Source organism: Mytilus edulis, chromosome 11 (assembly GCF_963676685.1).
Source record: "Mytilus edulis chromosome 11, xbMytEdul2.2, whole genome shotgun sequence".
In the NCBI taxonomy this organism is placed as follows: Eukaryota; Metazoa; Mollusca; class Bivalvia; order Mytilida; family Mytilidae; genus Mytilus; species Mytilus edulis.
This window is the reverse complement of record NC_092354.1, coordinates 7987559-8007989: the sequence shown is the minus strand read 5'-3', so window position 1 is coordinate 8007989 and position 20431 is coordinate 7987559. Positions and strand designations below refer to the sequence as shown.

Below are 20431 nucleotides of genomic sequence, written 5' to 3'. Positions count from 1 at the left end.
ACTATAATTACACATTTAATAATTAAAATTATATAAGTTCTTGCTACAAAATTGAGAGTTAATTAACCACTGATTTTCTTGAATTTGAAACAATTATTGGTAAATGCTTTCCACTTTTCCTATTACTATTTTTCTCATTTCAGTTTCTTGAGGTTTTTAAGATACCAGAGGGTTTCAAAATTCCCATTGTACACCAGCAACAAAGAACTGGGAGTGAGAGTAAATCAGTAAGTGTCATAATTAAGCAAGTACAAGTTAATATTACTCAACAATAACTGTTACAAGTATTTAAACATATTTTTGTTAATAGACACAAACATTGTCCAATCAATATTTATTAAAGTCAACTTCACATTTTCTTATTAATGTTAACATAAAATAAGACTAATTTATATAAAATATTACATATTTAAGTATGATTTGGAATTATATATCTTTCAATTTCTTATCTTAATATTAACATTAAAGGACTTGTCAGTCACACAGAGGGAATATTACTTACTGCCAAATTTCATAATTAAGTGTCTCAAACGAACATTGGAGAGTTCAAAAAGAGGTGGAGTTTACTGTAGAACCTAATAGAATTTTTTAGATTAGGGTTCATCAAGGACAGGGAACTTTTGTAACATCATCCTGTTACAGTCATTGTTGGAATATAACATAATTCTTTTTGAAATGAAATGACATCTTTATAATACAATGATTTTGATTTCAGGCTTCAACATCTGAGCAACAATACACTACTTCAGACAAGCAACCTTCAACATCGCCACAACAATCTACTAGCTCAGTCAAGCGACCTTCAATATGGGAACAACCATCTACTAACTCAAAAAAGCGACCTTCATCATCTCAGCAGTCATCTACTAGCTCAAATAAGCCACCTTCATCATTTCAGCAGTCATCTACTAGCTCAAATAAGCCACCTTCGTCATCTCAGCAATCATCTACTAGCTCAGTTAACCAAGCTTCACCATTTGATAGCTCTGTTGATCAGGTATGTTAAGTCGTGCATAAAATTAGCACAGTTCAATATTATTACTGCACATGTTAGTTGTGCTAGGTAACAAATTTGATGCTCTATAGACATCAAGCATTATTTGCATAAAAGAACAAACAATAAAATAGGATGAGCAACATAGGATTTCATAATCAGATGTCCCAAATACTGTAAGCATTATCTGCAATTAAAATCACATACTGTTGTTTTAAGAATTTAAATTTTAGATTTTGTAGCTATTCCAATGAGCAATGATTTGACTTAACACCTGAGGAACAAGATATATTCTTTGTTCCTTTATGAGGAATTTATAATGAAATGCATGGTCAATAAGCATATATATTTTTTTTATGCAGCTTTCATTGAAGATAAAGACAGCATTGATTTTACAGATTCCTTATAATATATATATACCCATTAAATTGTGACTCCCTATAGTTTTTAGTCTGTCTGTCTGTCAATGATTTATATGTTTTCCAGTAAATTCTGGTTTGCATTAAACGTTTTAATAAGTTAACTTCTTGTATTTAATATCTTGGAAAGTTAATGGCTACAAAATTGTAATAATAGTCATATTTTATTTTATTTCCAGAGCAGCAAAAGTAGAGCAAACTATTTTGCCATGTACAAAAGATTACAAAGGAAAAGCAAACATATGAAGGCAAAAGAAAAGCAGGCAAGAGAAAATAAAAACCTAAACCCCCTGTGGAAGAAAAATCAAACAGAGAGAGAGACTAAAACTCGACAGGATAAACGATTAGATCCATTGTATAAGGAAGGTGAAACTGAAAGAGAAACTAAAATTAGGAAAGAAAAACGATTAGATAAAACATACAAGAAAATTGAAACATTAAGAGATTCAAAAGATCGTAAGGATAAACGTTTGAATCCATTTTATAAAAAATGTGAAACAGAAAGAGAAACGAAAACTCGACGGGGTAAACGTTCAGATCCATTGATTAAGAAATGTGAAACTGAAAGAGAAACTAAAACTCGACAGGATAAACGTTTAGATCCATTGTATAAGGAAGGTGAAACTGAAAGAGAAACTAAAATTAGGAAAGAAAAACGATTAGATAAAACATACAAGAAAATTGAAACATTAAGAGATTCAAAGGATCGTAAGGATAAACGTTTGAATCCATTTTATAAAAAATGTGAAACAGAAAGAGAAACGAAAACTCGACGGGGTAAACGTTCAGATCCATTGATTAAGAAATGTGAAACTGAAAGAGAAACTAAAACTCGATGGGATAAACGTTCATATCCATTGTATAAGGAAGGTGAAACTGAAAGAGAAACTAAAACTCGTCAGGATAAACGTTTAGATCCATTGTATAAGGAAGGTGAAACTGAAAGAGAAACTAAAATTAGGAAAGAAAAACGATTAGATAAAACATATAAGAAAATTGAAACATTAAGAGATTCAAAAGATCGTAAGGATAAACGTTTGAATCCATTTTATAAAATATGTGAAACAGGAAGAGAAACTAAAACTCGACGGGATAAACGTTCAGATCCATTGATTAAGAAATGTGAAACTGAAAGAGAGACTAAAACTCGTCAGGATAAACGTTTAGATCCATTGTATAAGGAAGGTGAAACTGAAAGAGAAACTAAAATTAGGAAAGAAAAACGTTTAGATAAAACATATAAGAAAATTGAAACATTAAGAGATTCAAAAGATCGTAAGGATAAACGTTTGAATCCATTTTATAAAAAATGTGAAACAGGAAGAGAAACTAAAACTCGACGGGGTAAACGTTTAGATCCATTGTATAAGGAAGGTGAAACTGAAAGAGAAACTACATGTAGAAAGCAGAAAAGACTCTCTGTTTCATCAAACATAACAAATGTGATTGAAAAGTTCCATTCAACTGTAAATAATGGACCAATATATGTTTGTACAAGCTGTCAACAACTTTGGTATAAACATAGTGTAAGAAAATTCAAATCTGTTTTTCCCAGTGCTGATGTAGATGTGATTCAGAATTGTCCACAAACTGCAAGTGTAGATGACACTGTATGGATATGCAGTACCTGTCAGTCACATCTGAAGAAAGGAAAAATTCCTCCTTCATCAACTATGAATAAAATGACTTTCCCAGAGCAAGGAATATTGAAGAAAATGAATCATTTAGAATTGTCATATGTATCTGTTCTTTTGCCTTTCATGAAAATTCATCAAGAACCTCGTGGAAAACAAAAATTCATTCATGGCAATATGGTTTTGGTACCTGCAAATATTTCAAGTACAGTGACAAATCTGCCACGAATGACATCTGAAACAGCCACTATTAAGGCAACATTGAAAAGAAGGTTAAAGTATCAGCACCATGTATATTGTTTGAATGTTCGTCAGGAACTTGTACACCAAGCAGCTGAGTTTTTAAAAACTACTCCTTTATATAAAGCTCATAATGTAACTATCAACAGTGAGTGGACTTATAGTGGAAATGTTGATATTTCTTCAGAAGAAATGACTGAAACTGATCATGAACAAGTGGACATTGAAGATGGCAACACAAATAACAACGATGTTGCTGATGGAGCATTACAAGATAATGATGGTACCAATAAGGCTTCTGAACCAAGTAAAGTTAATGAGCAAGATGGTAACAATGAAAGTTATGATAGCGATGAGGATGACAAATGGAGTGAGGTTGATGAAAATGAGTTAATGTCAGGACAGGCTGATACTTTACTCACAGCCCCAGATTTCGTTGAACCAGCTGAGAGACAACTTATATACAACTTTGCTACAGGAGAGGGGCAAATTCCTGTTAGTGTATTTATGGAGGAGAATGCAGAAGAATTAGCATTTCCTGGGATATTTTGTGGTACAAAGCGTCCATCGAACAAAGACAGATCAATAAATGTAAGTTATGGGGAAATAGTCAAAGCAGAATTGCGCAATGTTGATAGAAGAGCTGCAGGTTCAATTGAAAATATCTTTTTTAAGACGAAAAAGATTCAAATGAAAACATTACTTGACCAGACTCAGTTAGCTTTAAGGAAAGTTAACCTAAAAGATAAGAAATTAACTGTGAAGGATGTACGTGGTACAGCAGCAATTGATCTCATTCACCATGACAAAGCATACAAGTTTCTCACCAAAATTAGAGGTTCCCCACCATATTTTGAGCAAGTAAGCAAGGAACTATTTGCTCTTATCAGACAAATTGGACCTGCAACGTTTTTTTTAACATTATCAGCTGCTGAAACAAGGTGGTTACATCTACTTAGAATACTTGGAAAAGTAGTAGACAAGAAAGATTATACTGATAACGAGTTGAACAATTTGAGCTGGCAGGAGAAGTGTAGGTTGATACAGTCTGAGCCAATAACATGTGCACGACATTTTGACTTCTGTGTACAAAAATTTATCACAGAATTCTTATTAACGCAAGCTCAACCACTTGGGGATATTAAAGATTATTTTTACAGAATCGAATATCAACAGAGGGGCTCTCCCCATGTGCATATGATGGTGTGGTGCTCTGATGCACCAAAGTTTTGTGAAGATTCTGATGATGATGTGTGTGCATATATAGATCGTTTCATTACATGTAGATTACCAGATGAAAGTGAATCTGAACTGTTTGATTTAGTTAGCCTTCAGTCTCACAAACATACCAAAACATGCAGGAAAAAAGGCAAAAAAACTTGCAGATTTGGTTTTCCCAAGCCTCCTTTAAAGAAGACAACTATTCTTCATCCTCTTGAACCTCCAAACTTTTCAAAAGATGAAATAGCAAGGCATAAAAGTGTTTGGATTTCAATTAAGAAAGAACTAGATAACATTGGAGATGATGAAAATACTACAATTTGCTTGCTTCTGGATAAATTAGAATTGACCTATGAAAAATATATCTTGGCCATCAGAGCTTCAATAAAATCTGCTACAGTGTTTCTAAAACGTTCTCCTCAAGAGGTTCGTGTCAACAACTATAATACTAATATCTTAAAAGGTTGGAGAGCAAACTTAGATGTTCAATTTGTGTTGGATGTGTTTGCATGCGCAACTTATGTAGCATCATATATCACAAAGTCCCAGCGAGGAATGAGCGAACTCTTAAGAAAGGCCTCAGATGAAGCAAGGAAAGGAAATCAGACTCTAACAGAACAAATAAAAACAGTTGGCAACCATTTCTTAAATGCAGTTGAGATTGGGGCTCAAGAAGCTGCATACATATGTCTTCAATTGCCTATGAAGAAATCTTCTCGACAAACAATTTTTTTGAACACAAGTCCGCCAGAAGAACGTGTTTCTCTATTAAAGCCGTCAACTTTACTTGATAAAATGGAGGATGAAGATGATGATATAGAGTGTGGTAATATTTTCAGCAGATACTGTGATAGGCCAAGAACAATGGAAAATATGACACTAACAGAATATGCAGCATATTATGATGATTCTCCAGGTAGACTTGAATTTCGGAGAAATACAAAGGGAAGCAAAACTAAAACTGTCTTGCCTGAACCAAACATTGAAAAAAATGATGATGAGGTTGAGAATGAGGAAATTGATGTTTCCAAGGATTCTAGACAATACAGAAAAAGAAAAAAAGCCAGAATTATACGCTCGGTGCACTTTGATATTAAAACAGATTCAGAGAAGTACTACAGAGAATTGTTGGTTTTGTACTCTTCCTGGAGAAATGAAAATGATTTGAAAAAATCCTGCAACTCTTTCAATGAGAGATATTTAGAAATCAAAGATGAAGTAGAAACAGAACGTGAACTTTATGAACCATTCAGGGAAATTGTTGAGGATGCCCAGCAGATAATAAATCAGGGTGTTGAAGATTCATGGGATGAAATAGCACCTCAAACAGAGATGCAAAATGCTATGGACAAAGACAATAGAACTGATCCAAAGGACACTGGAATTGAAAATTATGACATTGGAATTGACCTAGGTTTACAGCCCTCAAACCAAGAGCAAGAACTGAACAGAGATTTTGAATTGCCAGATCAGGAATTTAGATGTCACCTTCGAAAACTCAATAAAGAACAACTAGAATTTGTATATGATGCAATTCATATTCTGAAAACAAGTGAAGAACCTATTTATTGGTTTCTTAGTGGAGGAGCTGGTGTGGGAAAAAGCTATGTTACAAAAGCTTTATACCAAATGGCTGTTAAATTCTACAGTAAACAAGCTGGGGAAGATTTCTCTTCCAACAAAGTAATGCTGTTAGCTCCAACTGGCAAGGCTGCCTATCACATTCATGGCAATACAATTCACAGTGCACTAAAAGTACCTGTTAATCAAAAGCTACAATATAAACAATTATCTTCAGCTGCATTGAATACATTACGAAATCAGATAGGTGAAGTTAATTTAATCTTCATTGATGAAATTTCAATGGTTGGGTTTAACATGCTAAACTTTATTCACCAGCGTTTAATGGAAGTAACACAAAACTAGAGGCTCTCAAGAGCCTGTATCGCTCACCTGATTCTACTTGGGTTTTTGAAATCATATAAAAAAATATAAAATTTGGCAAAAAGGGACAACACAACCTCATTTATAAGGAAAGGAACATGTTTAATTTCATTCAAAAGTCCCCCACTGGCGGCCATCTTGGATGACGGATCGGCTACAAAGTAACAACACTTGGTCAGCACCTCATAAGGAACATTCATGCCATGTTTGGTTTTATTCCATTCAGTGGTTCTCTAAAAGAAGTCATTTGTATGCATTTCCCATAGGGTCCTATGTTAAACTAAGTCCCCTGCTGGCGGCCATCTTGGATGATGGATCGGCTACAAAGTAACAACACTTGGTCAGCACTCCATAAGGAACATTCATGCTATGTTTGGTTTCATTCCATTTAGTGGTTCTCTAGAAGAAGTCATTTGTATGCATTTCCCATAGGGTCCTATGTTAAACTAAGTCCCCCGCTGGCGGCCATCTTGGATGATGGATCGGCTACAAAGTAACAACACTTGGTCAGCACCCCATAAGGAACATTCATGCTATGTTTGGTTTTATTCCATTCAGTGGTTCTCTAAAAGAAGTCATTTGTATGCATTTCCCATAGGGTCCTATGTTAAACTAAGTCCCCTGCTGGCGGCCTTCTTGGATAATGGATCAGCTACAAAGTAACAACACTTGGTCAGCACTCCATAAGGAACATTCATGCTATGTTTGGTTTCATTCCATTTAGTGGTTCTCTAGAAGAAGTCATTTGTATGCATTTCCCATAGGGTCCTATGTTAAACTAAGTCCCCCGCTGGCGGCCATCTTCGATGATGGATCGGCTACAAAGTAACAACACTTGGTCAGCATCCCATAAGGAACATTCATGCTATGTTTGGTTTATTCCATTCAGTGGTTCTCTAAAAGAAGTCATTTGTATGCATTTCCCATAGGGTCCTATGTTAAACTAAGTCCCCGACTGGCGGCCATCTTGGATGATGGATCAGCAACAAAGTAACAACACTTGGTCAGCACCTCATAAGGAACATTCATGCCATGTTTGGTTTCATTCCATTCAGTGGTTCTCTAAAAGAAGTCATTTGTATGCATTTCCCATAGGGTCCTATGTTAAACTAAGTCCCCCGCTGGCGGCCATCTTGGATGATGGATCGGCTACAAAGTAACAACACTTGGTCAGCACCCCATAAGGAACATTCATGCTATGTTTGGTTTTATTCCATTCAGTGGTTCTCTAAAAGAAGTCATTTGTATGCATTTCCCATAGGGTCCTATGTTAAACTAAGTCCCCTGCTGGCGGCCATCTTTGATGATGGATCGGCTACAAAGTAACAACACTTAGTCAGCACCACATAAGGAACATTCATGCCATGTTTGGTTTCATTCCATTCAGTGATTCACTAGAAGAAGTCATTTGTATGCATTTCCAATAGGGTCCTATGTTAAACTAAGTCCCCGCTGGTGGCCATCTTGGATAATGGATCGGCAACAAAGTAACAACACTTGGTCAGCACTCCATAAGGAACAATCATGCTATGTTTGGTTTCATTCCATTTAGTGGTTCTCTAGGAGAAATCATTTGTATGCATTTCCCATAGGGTCCTATGTTAAACTAAGTCCCCCGCTGGCGGCCATCTTGGATGATGGATCGGCTACAAAGTAACAACACTTGGTCAGAACCCCATAAGGATAATTCATGCTATGTTTGGTTTTATTCCATTCAGTGGTTCTCTAAAAGAAGTCATTTGTATGCATTTCCCATAGCGTCCTATGTTAAACTAAGTCCCCGGCTGGCGGCCATCTTGGATGATGGATCGGCAACAAAGTAACAACACTTGGTCAGCACCTCATAAGGAACATTCATGCCATGTTTGGTTTCATTCCATTCAATGGTTCTCTAAAAGAAGTTATTTGTATGCATTTCCCATAGCGTCCTATGTTAAACTAAGTCCCCCGCTGGCGGCCATCTTGGATGATGGATCGGCTACAAAGTAACAACACTTGGTCAGCACCTCATAAGGAACATTCATGCCATGTTTGGTTCCATTCCATTCAGTGGTTCTCTAGAAGAAGTTCAAAATGTAAATTGTTAACGACGACGACGACGGACGACGCCGGACGACGACGGACGACGCCGGACGACGACGGACGACGGACGCCAAGTGGTGAGAAAAGCTCACTTGGCCCTTCGGGCCAGGTGAGCTAAAAATTAGCTCTTTGGAGGAATTTCAGTGATTGCAGTTGGTGATTTATTCCAATTAAAGCCGGTTATGGACAGTTACTTATTTACATCTCCTACTACTGGATACATGCCGTTAGCAACAAACATCTGGAAAGAAAATTTTACCATGTTTGAACTCCATGAGATAATGCGTCAGTCAGAAAATAAACCATTTGCAGAGTTGCTCAACCGCTTAAGGGAAGGAAAACACAACAAACAGGACATATCAGTTTTGAAGGAAAGGAATATAAATGAGAACACTGAAGATTATCCATGGGATGTACCACATCTCTTCTGTACAAATGAAAAAGTTGATTCATTTAATTCAGCTATTATTCACAGGAAAAATGACTTGGTATATGTTATCAGAGCACATGACAAATTTATTGGTTCAGCCCCACCGGGTTTAAAAGCCAAAATTCTTGACAGTTTTGGAAACAACAAACAGAATTCCAAGCAGCTACTAAATAGCCTGGAGGTTGCTGAAAACACCTATTATGAAATCACTGCCAACTTAGATACAACTGATGGACTTATTAATGGAGCATCCTGTAAAATGATGAAAGTGGAAATAAATCAAATTTCAGAATATGCTAGTGGAATTTTGTGGGTTCAATTCGAAGATCAAAATATTGGTAAACAACACCGTAGGGAAAACAGACGTTTGTACAAGAGTTGTCATCTAAAGGAATGGACACCACTTGAACCAGTGTCAAAGAGTTTTGCTGCTGGCAATAAAGGTGAGGCACAAATTCAACGTTCGCAGTTTCCTATTAGACCTGCTCATGCAAAAACAGTGCATAGATCACAGGGTGATACTTTGAGTAAGGTAGTTGTTGACTTAACCTCCAAAAGACGTGTTGATCACATACATTATGTTGCTGTTAGTAGAGTTCAGACTCTAGATGGATTGTTTATCAGAAATTTACAAGAAGACAAAATAGGTGTTGATAAAAATGTAAAAACAGAGATGGAAAGATTACGGGCCACTACCATTGAAAGAAGACTTAGGAATATTTATGACCTAGAAAATTCATTACTGAAAATTTGTTTCTTGAATGCCTCTTCTTTACATAGACATTTAGAGGATGTTCGCTTAGATAGAAACATTACAAATGCTGATATAGCTTGTTTTTGTGAAACCAGATTTCATAACCGTGATAGTGTGGATGCAACACAAATTGATGCATTTCACCAATATAGACAAGATTCTAAACCATCTGGACACAAGAGACCTCCATATGGTTTGGCTATTTATTCAAAGGAGCCTTTTTGTCCAAGTTTTCCGATTAATGAATCTTCCAATGGCATTGAACTATCTGTTTTTCGAACAAATCATAACTCAGACATCACCATAGTTACTGTTTATAAGCCACCACACAAGCCAATAAGTGAACTTTGTGAAAGACTTTTACATGTCCATGAGACATATGTATGTAACAATGATGCCATCATTCTAGGAGATTTAAATGTCAATTGGAAGGAGGATTCCTCAAACAAGCAAAAACTGTTAACATTGATGCAACAATTGAAATATAAGCAACTTATAACCCAGCCAACAAATGACTATGGATCAACAATCGATTTGATTTTTACTAATATTGACTGTGTTGATAGTGGAACTAATGAAGTCTTCTTCTCTGATCATAAATTAACCTGGCTATCTTTGTTATCAGCATAAAATGGTTTGTGATTCTGTAATATTTAGAATAACTTAGTCTATTTTATCTCATCTATAACTTTTATATAATGTATATGCCTTAATAAATATAAAAGGTACTTGGTACTCAGAAAGTGTGTTGTGAACAAGATAGAATGTATGGATGAAAAATTAAGACAACAAACTTAGTTAAATTTGAGGTAGCCTTAATAGTGCCAATTTTTTTGTGCATTTTTATTTATTATTTGGCGGGGGAGGGGGGGATTTGACAGGGCTCACACTATTTCTAGTTGATCATATAAATTCATTTAAAGCATAAAAGACAAGTTAAAAGAGCAACGGGCGTATCATGCGCTAAAGCGCAGCCCTTTATTGATTATGGGCCCAGTTTTCAAGTTGGTCCAAATCAGGATTCCATATCAAGTATTGTGCAATAGCAAGAAATTTTCAATTGCACAGTATTGCACAATAGCAAGAAATATCTAATTGCACAATATTGTGCAATAGCAATTAATTTTCAATTGGAGTTATCTTTCTTTGTATATAAAAGTAGTTGATAATATATGTTGGAAATTTGCCAGACATGACTATGATGTCATTTTCTATTTTTATTTGCCAATAACTTTATGTAAATAACTTCATTGGAAATTTGCCAATATAAAATGTTGCTGATGAAGCTTTTTTTCCTTATCTTATCTAAAATGTTTTTAGATAATGTATGTGCAATAGCAAGAAATTTTCAATTGCACAGTATTGCACAATAGCAAGAAATATCTAATTGCACAATATTGTGCAATAGCAATTAATTTTCAATAGGAGTTATCTTTCTTTTTATATAAAAGTAGTTGATAATATATGTTGGAAATTTGGCAGACATGACTATGGTGGCATTTTCTATTTTTATTTGCCAATAACTTTATGTAAATAACTTCATTGGAAATTTGCCAATATAAAATGTTGCTGATGAAGCTTTTTTTCCTTATCTTATCTAAAATGTTTTTAGATAATGTATGTGCAATAGCAAGAAATTTTCAATTGCACAGTATTGCACAATAGCAAGAAATATCTAATTGCACAATATTGTGCAATAGCAATTAATTTTCAATAGGAGTTATCTTTCTTTGTATATAAAAGTAGTTGATAATATATGTTGGAAATTTGGCAGACATGACTATGGTGGCATTTTCTATTTTTATTTGCCAATAACTTTATGTAAATAACTTCATTGGAAATTTGCCAATATAAAATGTTGCTGATGAAGTTTTTTTTATTGTTTTATACAATAAACAATGTATATTCACTTTTACTACCAACCAATCTTCACCATTCAGTGATAACAAGCACTTTATTTTACATTTTAATATTTTATGATGTATTTAAAAGAGTAGTTATTGTTGCAAACTCCATTAGAAATTTGAATTGATATCAGTTTAGGAAAAAGGGAAACGGGGATGTGAAAAAAAAGGGAGGGGGGTTTAAATTTTTCTCATTTCAGATTTCATAAATAAAAATTAAATTTCTTCAAACATTTTTTTGAGAGGATTAATATTCAACAGCATAGTGAATTGCTCAAAGGCAAAAAAAACCTTTTAAGTTCATTAGACCACATTCATTCTGTGTCAGAAACCTATGCTGTGTCAACTATTTAATTTTAGATTTAAAAAGTTTGAAGAAGAAATCTTTAATTGATTTGTAAAATCTTGACATTTGTTTTGTGTTAAAAAAAAACCCATGTAATGTCAAAATTTTTATCACAATCCAAATTCAGAGCTGTATCACGCTTGAATGTTTTGTCCATACTTGCCCCAACTCTTCAGGGTTCGACCTCTGCGGTCGTATAAAGCTGCGCCCTGCGGAGCACCTGGTTCTATTTTGATTCGAGCATCAATGGAAAAGAAACGTGTTTTTGAATAATAAACTGAATAAGATAATACTTTCGAATATTAATCATGAAGATGCATCACTAAACTAACTTGTTACATGTTGGCTCACATCAACTGTTTCTCTTCAAATGCATTCCCCCGGCTGTAGGCTTAACCAAGATCTATCTTGCTTGAATGGAGCATCAACCTAGAACAGAAAAAGATTGATCTAATTATCCACATGACAACAATATTTAGAAATGAAAGACGAATGTGTCCATGGAATACAACTATATGCCCAAGCTTGTTATTATACAACACATTTCTTTGGGGCTGAAAGTTACATCTTTTTCTATTTCTATATGGAATTTTGGATCTTCAATGCTCTTCAACTTTGTACTTGTTTGGCTTTATTAATATTTTGATATAAGCGTCACTGACGAGTCTTATGTAGACATATACGAGTCTAAATTGAAAACTAGGTTCAAACCTATGATTGCGTTGGATAGAAACCACGATTTTTATACGTGTGCGTGTAAAACAAATTTCGTTGTAGAAGCACAAACAACATACAGCACAAACAACATTTTTCAAAAGACCAAAAAAATGAAAAAATATGTTTTAACAAAACGCATTTTACTAACAGGTCGAACAACTGATGCTCTTTAACCTTGCTGACTGTCATTGTCGATTGCTAAAAAAAATTGATCACAAGATGCAACAAAATGGATCTTAACATAAATTTAATACTAAACAAAAAAATGAACTTGTGTATATATAAAACTTTCTACGAATAAAGTATGTACTTAAAATACTCTGATTCAAGATTCAATTGGTTTTTTTTTCTATTAACATTCCCCCTACCTAACAATACTGTTTACAACTGTCATAGGGTGAAACTTGCATCTTTATATCTTATCTCAGATCCGTATTTAATTGCCCACATAAATTTTCTATAGTAAAGAGTGTTAAGTATTTGACCGTTAAATTTAATGTATAATGCGGCTGTGTTTTAACTGGTATCATTTCCAATTAGAAGCCGTATAATTTATGTCTCTGTTTGTTTATATTCTGTCCCTATAGTTGTGTGGTCTGGGGATGAATGACAATTTTTATGTGTGAGAAAGTGATGAAAGTAGTGAAGGCCTTCACGAGAATAAAACTGGGTAAATGTTGAGATGCGGGAGGGTTGAGAATAGTTAACGAGAGTGAGTGGATGTGTCTTCATATAAATGTAAATTAATTCAAGTGTACATTTTTGAACCTGTCGATAATAAATTTGTATATATCTGAACACAGTCGTAAAAGCCAGTGCCTTAGAACAGCTCCCGCCTCCGTGACATTATGGTGGCCAGCGGCGGGATTCATTTATTTTGGATTTATTTTGGATTTTAATTTATTATTTCATACTTAACTTTCAACTTTACAATATGCCGCCCAAAGGACGATCAAGAAGAAATAAATCGGAAGATGACGAAATTGAAATACGGACAAACTTAAGTACATTTAAACCATCACCTACTAAAGACATTGTGAAACCTACTATATTTTATGGAAATCTGGACGAAGATATTGACAGTTGGCTGAAAAATTTTGATAGAATTGCTACTGCAAATGAATGGAGCCGTGAAAGAAAATTAAATACGCTTCCTGCATTTTTGAGAGACCGTGCAGCGGAATTCTACGAATCTCTAGAGGACGACAAAAAGGAAGATATAGCAACATTATGTGAATCCCTTAGGACAAGATTTATGCCCAAGGAACTGCAATCATTGTATTACAGTAACCTTTTCCAGGCAAGACAACGTGAAGGACAAAATGTTGAAGATTTCGCTTCGGAAATTAATAAACTTGCAACACGCGCATATTCCGATATGAAAAGAGATCAGAAAGACGTTCTGATTAAAGAACATTTTATTCAAGTGCTCAAGCAGGACATTAAACGATTCGTCATGTTATCGAATCCTACAACATTTGAAGAAGCGTTTAGGTCAGCAAAAAGAGAAGAATGCAACAATACTTTGACAAATCGGGACAAACAAACAGTTGCAGCATGCGCAATAAGTAATAACAATTTGGAGGATAACATTAAAGATCTTTCTGAACAAATGAAAGTGTTGGCAATGCAAATGAACAATATACCTACGAGAGGAAGAGGTGGTTTTGGAAATCGTGGGAATAGATTCCAACAATCAAGAGGACAAGGAAGAGGACGAGGATATGGAAGCAACAGAAACCTACGAGCATCAGACGGTAGACCAATTTGCAACTACTGTATGAAAGTTGGACACGTAGAGAGAAGTTGTGATGAGAAGAATTCTACTTATGCGTCGGGAAACTAAGAGCTGCTTCCTTAATAGGAGGGAAGGCAGCAGGAAAGGAAAGAAATCCTCCTAATGTATTTGGAAATAGAAATTTCGGAAATTCGTCTGTCGCGACGTCTGTTCTGAATGATTTGGATATTAGTACTGAAAAATCTTGTCTCGCCAAGGTTAGTTCAGATGTGGTAAAGGAAAATGTTATTTCCGATGTTGTAAAGGAAAATGTTATTTCCTGTGAATTAAATCCAAAATTTTGTGTCGCCAAAATTAGAGGATTAGTCAATGAGAAAAGTGTTTTAATGTTAGTTGATACGGGATCAACAGTTAGTATTGTGAATGATTGTTTTGTTAATAGGAGGGATGTATCTGAAGTAAATAATGTCTGTATCACCTCGGCGTCAGGTGATAAAATTGAAATTATTGGAAAAGCAAATGTAGAATTCAAGATTGGAAATAAGTGTAATTTTGTGTATAGTGTCTACGTAGCTAGTAATTTTTCTTATCAGTGTATTATAGGATTAGATATTCTGTGTGATTTTTCATGCAATGTAGATTTAGGAAATAATTGTATTGTGTTTAATAATGAGGAATCCATCAATTTTGAATGTTTAGAAGATATGCAATTTTCTGAAAGAGATAATTTACAGTATGATTCTATGAATGGAATAAATATAGATTAATGACAATACAAATACATTCAATATAGATGAAGGATTAGATAATAGTGATCAAGAGAAATTAGAAATTCTTTTGAAAAAGTACAAGTCTATATTTGCATTTTCTGATAATCAGCTTGGAAATACTACATTGATGGAACATTCGATTGATATTGGTGATAGCAAACCAATCTATCAACGTCCGTTTAGAATCCCATTCAGTGAAAGGGGTTTGATAGACAATAAAGTTAAAGTTTTATGTGATCAAGGGATTATTCGGAAGTCTAAAAGTCCGTTCTCTGCTCCGATAGTTTTGGTTCCCAAACGTGATGGATCGATAAGACTGTGCATCGATTATCGTCGGATAAATGAAGTTACGAAAAAGGACGTATATCCGATTCCGAGAATTGACGAAATGCTAGATGCTCTAAACAAATCGAAATACTATACTGTTCTAGATATGTGCCAAGGATATCATCAGGTACCTATTAAGGAATCCGATAAAGAGAAAACAGCCTTTTCATATTTTGGTGGTCACTTTGAATTCAACTTTATGCCGTTTGGATTATGTAATAGTGCGCCGACGTTTCAACGACTTATGGATACGCTCCTTTCCGGATTATTGTGGAATTCTTGTCTTGTATATATCGATGATGTTATAATCTTTTCTGAAACCTTTAAAGAACACGTGAATAGATTAGAAAGTGTCTTTACTAGATTTCAAGAATCAGGATTAAAACTCAAGGCGAAAAAGTGCTTCTTTGCAAAACGGGAAGTCACTTTCTTAGGACATTGTGTAAATGAACATGGTATTTCACCTGATAAAGAGAAAGTAAGTGCAATCAAAAACTTTCCGAAGCCAAACAATGTTAGTGAACTCAGAAGTTTTGTAGGATTGATATCATACTATAGGAAATTTATTCCTGACTTTGCAAGTAAAGCAGAGTTTTCATAAGCTTTTAAGGAAAGGAACGAAATACATTTGGGACGAAAATTGTGTAAGAACCTTTGACATGTTTAAGCAGGCCTTGACACAATATCCCATACTACACTATCCGGATTTCAATTTACCTTTCCTATTGATGACAGATGCTTGTGATACAGGCCTTGGAATAGTCTTGGCTCAACAGGGACCAGAAGGTGAAAGGGTGATCGCATATGCAAGTAGAACAATTAAACCGAACGAACGTAATTATGCGGTGATAGAAAAGGAAGCTCTAGCTATTGTGTGGGGTGTGAAATACTTCAGACATTATCTCTATGGAAGAAAAGTAACAATTATAACTGATCATAATCCATTGAAATGGCTCATGAACATTAAAGACCCAGCTGGAAGGTTAGCACGTTGGTCATTGACCTTACAGGAATATGATCTTCAAATTGAACATAGAGCCGGCCGAAAGCATCAAAACGCAGATGCATTATCGAGAATTCCTCCTATTGCGCCATTAAAAGACAATAAAATTGAAGATGTTATTCCCAAACTTTCTATTGATAGACTTTGTGAAATGCAGAGAAAAGATTCAAATTTGTTTGCAATAATAAACTACTTGGAAAAAGGAGAACTGCCGGACCAGTCATCGAAAGCGCGAGAAACTGTGATTTTATCGGATAATTATGAATTAGACAATAGTGGTATTTTATATCATTTATTCACACCGGGATCCAGAAAGCGACGACAATGTTTAAGAAGACAATTAGCAATACCGAGATGTTTAATTGATGAAATACTGTACGCGTGTCATGATGATGCCACAGCGGGACATCTATCTTTAAATAAAATGTACACTAAGATTCAAGATCGTTTTTATTGGAAAGGAATGTATTCGGATGTCGAATTTTGGTGCAAATCTTGTGTTGACTGTGCAACTAAGAAGACTCCGAAACACCGACCTAAAGCGCCATTAAATCCATTACCTGCAGTTTCAGGACCGTTCGACCGTGTTGCAGTTGATGTACTTGGACCTTTTCCACCCACATATAACTCTAATAAATATATATTAATATTTAGTGATTATCTGACAAGATGGCCTGAGGCAATTCCTGTGCCTAATGCCGATGCTACGACTACCGCAAAAGTCTTTATAGAAGAAGTTGTTTGTCGTCATGGTGCGCCGAGACAGCTGCTATCAGACAACGGGAAAAACTTTCGATCAAATCTTGTTAAAGAAATTTGTAAACTTATGAACACAAAGAAAACATTTACAACAGCGTACCATCCTGAGACTGATGGTTTAGTGGAACGTTTTAATGGAACATTAACTGCTATGTTATCAATGTATGTTAGTGGACACCAGCGTGATTGGGATACCTTTATTCCTTTTGTTTTGTTCGCTTACAGAACTTCGTTACACGAAAGTATACAAGAGACTCCGTTTTTTTAATGCATGGCCGTGATCCGGTACTACCAGTGGAAGCAGTGATGTGTCCGCCTACTATAACGTATACCTCGAGTGACGATTACAAATCAGAAATGGTAACTAGACTGCAAGAGGCATTTACACTAGCCAAAGACAATTTGCAGGCAACGCAGCGGAAGCAAAAAGAACAATATGACTTGAAGTCTGATGTGATTAATTATGATATTGGTGAAAAGATATGGGTTTTTAATCCAAGTACAGAACCAGGACTATCAACAAAACTGTTACATAATTGGCATGGACCATGTATTATTATTGATAAACTTTCAGATGTAAACTATAAGATTCAAATGTGTGATTCGAAAAAATCTGAACAAACGGTACATAATCGTATCAAACACTTTGTTGATCCTGATGATAGGCCCATTACAGATGAAGGAGATATTGGTTCGAACATTGATTCAATTGAAAATAATGACAATACAATGGTCAAAATTTTAGATACAATGAGATCACAAAATGAGTCTAAGAGATTAGAAAAACATTATTTTGTACAGTATGAGAATGGTGAAACCAAGTGGGTAAAAGAGAATGATATTAAAAATTTTGCAATTATAAATGATTTTCATATTTCGAATGAGAATGCATAGACTTTGAATTTGTTTAAATGTGTTTTAGAAAAAGAAAAAAAAAGATATAATAGAAAAAAAAATAATAATAATAATATTATTGTGTATGTATATAAATTCATGATGTATGAGTTAGAGTGTGTTTGTGTGTCGGGACGTCACAGGTAATTGGGGAGGTATGTCATAGGGTGAAACTTGCATCTTTATATCTTATCTCAGATCCGTATTTAATTGCCTACATAAATTTTCTATAGTAAAGAGTGTTAAGTATTTGACCGTTAAATTTAATGTATAATGCAGCTGTGTTTTAACTGGTATCATTTCCAATTAGAAGCCGTATAATTTATGTCTCTGTTTGTTTATATTCTGTCCCTATAGTTGTGTGGTCTGGGGATGAATGACAATTTTTATGTGTGAGAAAGTGATGAAAGTAGTGAAGGCCTTCACGAGAATAAAACTGGGTAAATGTTGAGATGCGGGAGGGTTGAGAATAGTTAACGAGAGTGAGTGGATGTGTCTTCATATAAATGTAAATTAATTCAAGTGTACATTTTTGAACCTGTCGATAATAAATTTGTATATATCTGAACACAGTCTTAAAAGCCAGTGCCTTAGAACAGCTCCCGCCTCCGTGACACAACTAAAAAAAAATCACAATACAATAATGCATGAACATAATTTAATTTTCCATTTTACATTGAATCAAAATAGAGGATGCATCAAACAATCATTCAGATAAATATCAAACTCTTGATATATTTCTTCGTTAGAAAAGTACAGTAATTGTAATGTTCGGTCTTAGTCTTCATTGTAGTCCTGTCGAATTAAATGGTCAATACAAAGGGTATCTGCTGAGGTCCAGAATCCCAATACTGCAATAATATGTAATTTATTCAATTGCAGTGTATAATGTTCGAAGTAATGTTTGGCATGTTCCTCGAGTAAGGTCAGTGTAGGTTCTTCTGTTGAGTGGTAATGTTGATTATCTTATCTGCAGTTAGATGGTATTGTCCTACAAATTTCACAATAACTGTCTGTGATGCACCCTGCTTAAGCAAGGGATAGCAGTCCGTACCTTTCTATAAGCAAGAAATTAAATAGAGGGGAGCAGCAATCAGTGTGGTCCTTGTTGTGTCTGTAGTGTCCCTTTTAAAGTTGTCTGTTGTTGGTAGCTCTCTTTCGCCATGTGATGATACCAAGTTGAAAAGTTTTTCTTGCACATTTACTAAGTTAGTAGCTGACATCAAATGTTTTATGAAGTTGTTTTCTGCATCATTCCCATGATGCATGAAGGATGTTAACACAAGTGCATCTAATAGCCATTCTTTATAGATCCGTGGTGTTGAATCGGTGTACTGAGTGTACTATCACAAAAAAGTGATGCTCATTCACATGTTGAGAATAAATATGGTTCAATGTTCTATAGCAGGGTTGAACAATGTTTTTAAAATCCTCTTCTGTCAGCCTTATTCCATATATCTTTAAGACTGTGAGGTACTCTAGGTTTAGTAAGAATTTAAGAAAACATAGTGACGATATTGAACGTTGAGATAAGTTCAATTCTGATAATCTGCTGGATCTACTTAGTCCTACAGCAAAGTTGTAATCAAGGCTGACCATATTACCACATTATATTGCATATGCGAACTTTCAACTGCTGTGATAATCGAAAAATGTACTCTAGATCTTTTTCCTCTACTTAAATTGGACTAAAGAAGTTGAGAATCCTCCATAAACTGGGTGGATTTTTAATGATATTATAAATCCTTTTGCACGTCCTATTAACGTAGCATATGAGGTCTTCCAATTCAATACTGTGTATTAAAGGCAGATCAGGAAGATCAGTCAGCTGAAAACTTTTTTGAATCAAAATGAAATCAGAATAGTAACTTTATATCATATATTTTGAGGAAAACGTTTGATGTGTGTCAGCACATTCTGTAAGTTCTGGATTTCTAGCTTCAATATGCATGTACGATCAGGTATTGTAACACAATACAGATACATCAAACTTATTGCACAATATTATGCAATAGCAAAAATTTTTCAATTGGAGTTATCTTTCTTTGTCCAGAATAGTAGTTGAATCAACTTAAATCATTTTTTTATACAATACACAATGTATAATCACTTTTACTACCAACTGATAAATTAAAACAATCTTTACCATTCAGTGATAACAAGCACTTTATTTTACATTTTAATATTTTATGATGTATTTAAATGAGTAGTTATTGTTGCAAACTCCATTAGAAATTTGAACTGAGATCAGTTTT

At 34.7% G+C, this 20431-nt stretch overlaps 3 protein-coding genes across 3 annotated transcripts; all 3 read left to right on the top strand.

The window, feature by feature from the left end:
• Positions 1–715: 715 nt before the first annotated feature.
• Positions 716–6434, top strand: LOC139493949 (uncharacterized; the record flags this gene model as incomplete). The annotated part of the gene is given in 2 exon segments (XM_071282120.1): positions 716–997; positions 1593–6434. Coding segments are annotated over 2 exon segments (5124 nt in total), but the record flags the coding sequence as incomplete, so codon positions are not given.
• A 7185-nt stretch (positions 6435–13619) lies between these two features.
• Positions 13620–14531, top strand: LOC139493948 (uncharacterized). The gene has a single exon (XM_071282119.1). The coding sequence runs from the start codon at positions 13620–13622 to the stop codon at positions 14529–14531; it is 912 nt and encodes a 303-aa protein (XP_071138220.1).
• A 3018-nt stretch (positions 14532–17549) lies between these two features.
• On the top strand, positions 17550–18176 carry LOC139493947 (uncharacterized). The gene has a single exon (XM_071282118.1). The coding sequence runs from the start codon at positions 17550–17552 to the stop codon at positions 18174–18176; it is 627 nt and encodes a 208-aa protein (XP_071138219.1).
• The last annotated feature ends 2255 nt before the right edge of the window (positions 18177–20431 follow it).

Excerpts from the sequence above, each read along its gene's own strand:
- LOC139493948 (XM_071282119.1), top strand. The coding sequence starts at position 13,620 with ATGCCGCCCAAAGGACGATCAAGAAGAAATAAATCGGAAGATGACGAA.
- LOC139493947 (XM_071282118.1), top strand. The coding sequence starts at position 17,550 with ATGCATGGCCGTGATCCGGTACTACCAGTGGAAGCAGTGATGTGTCCG.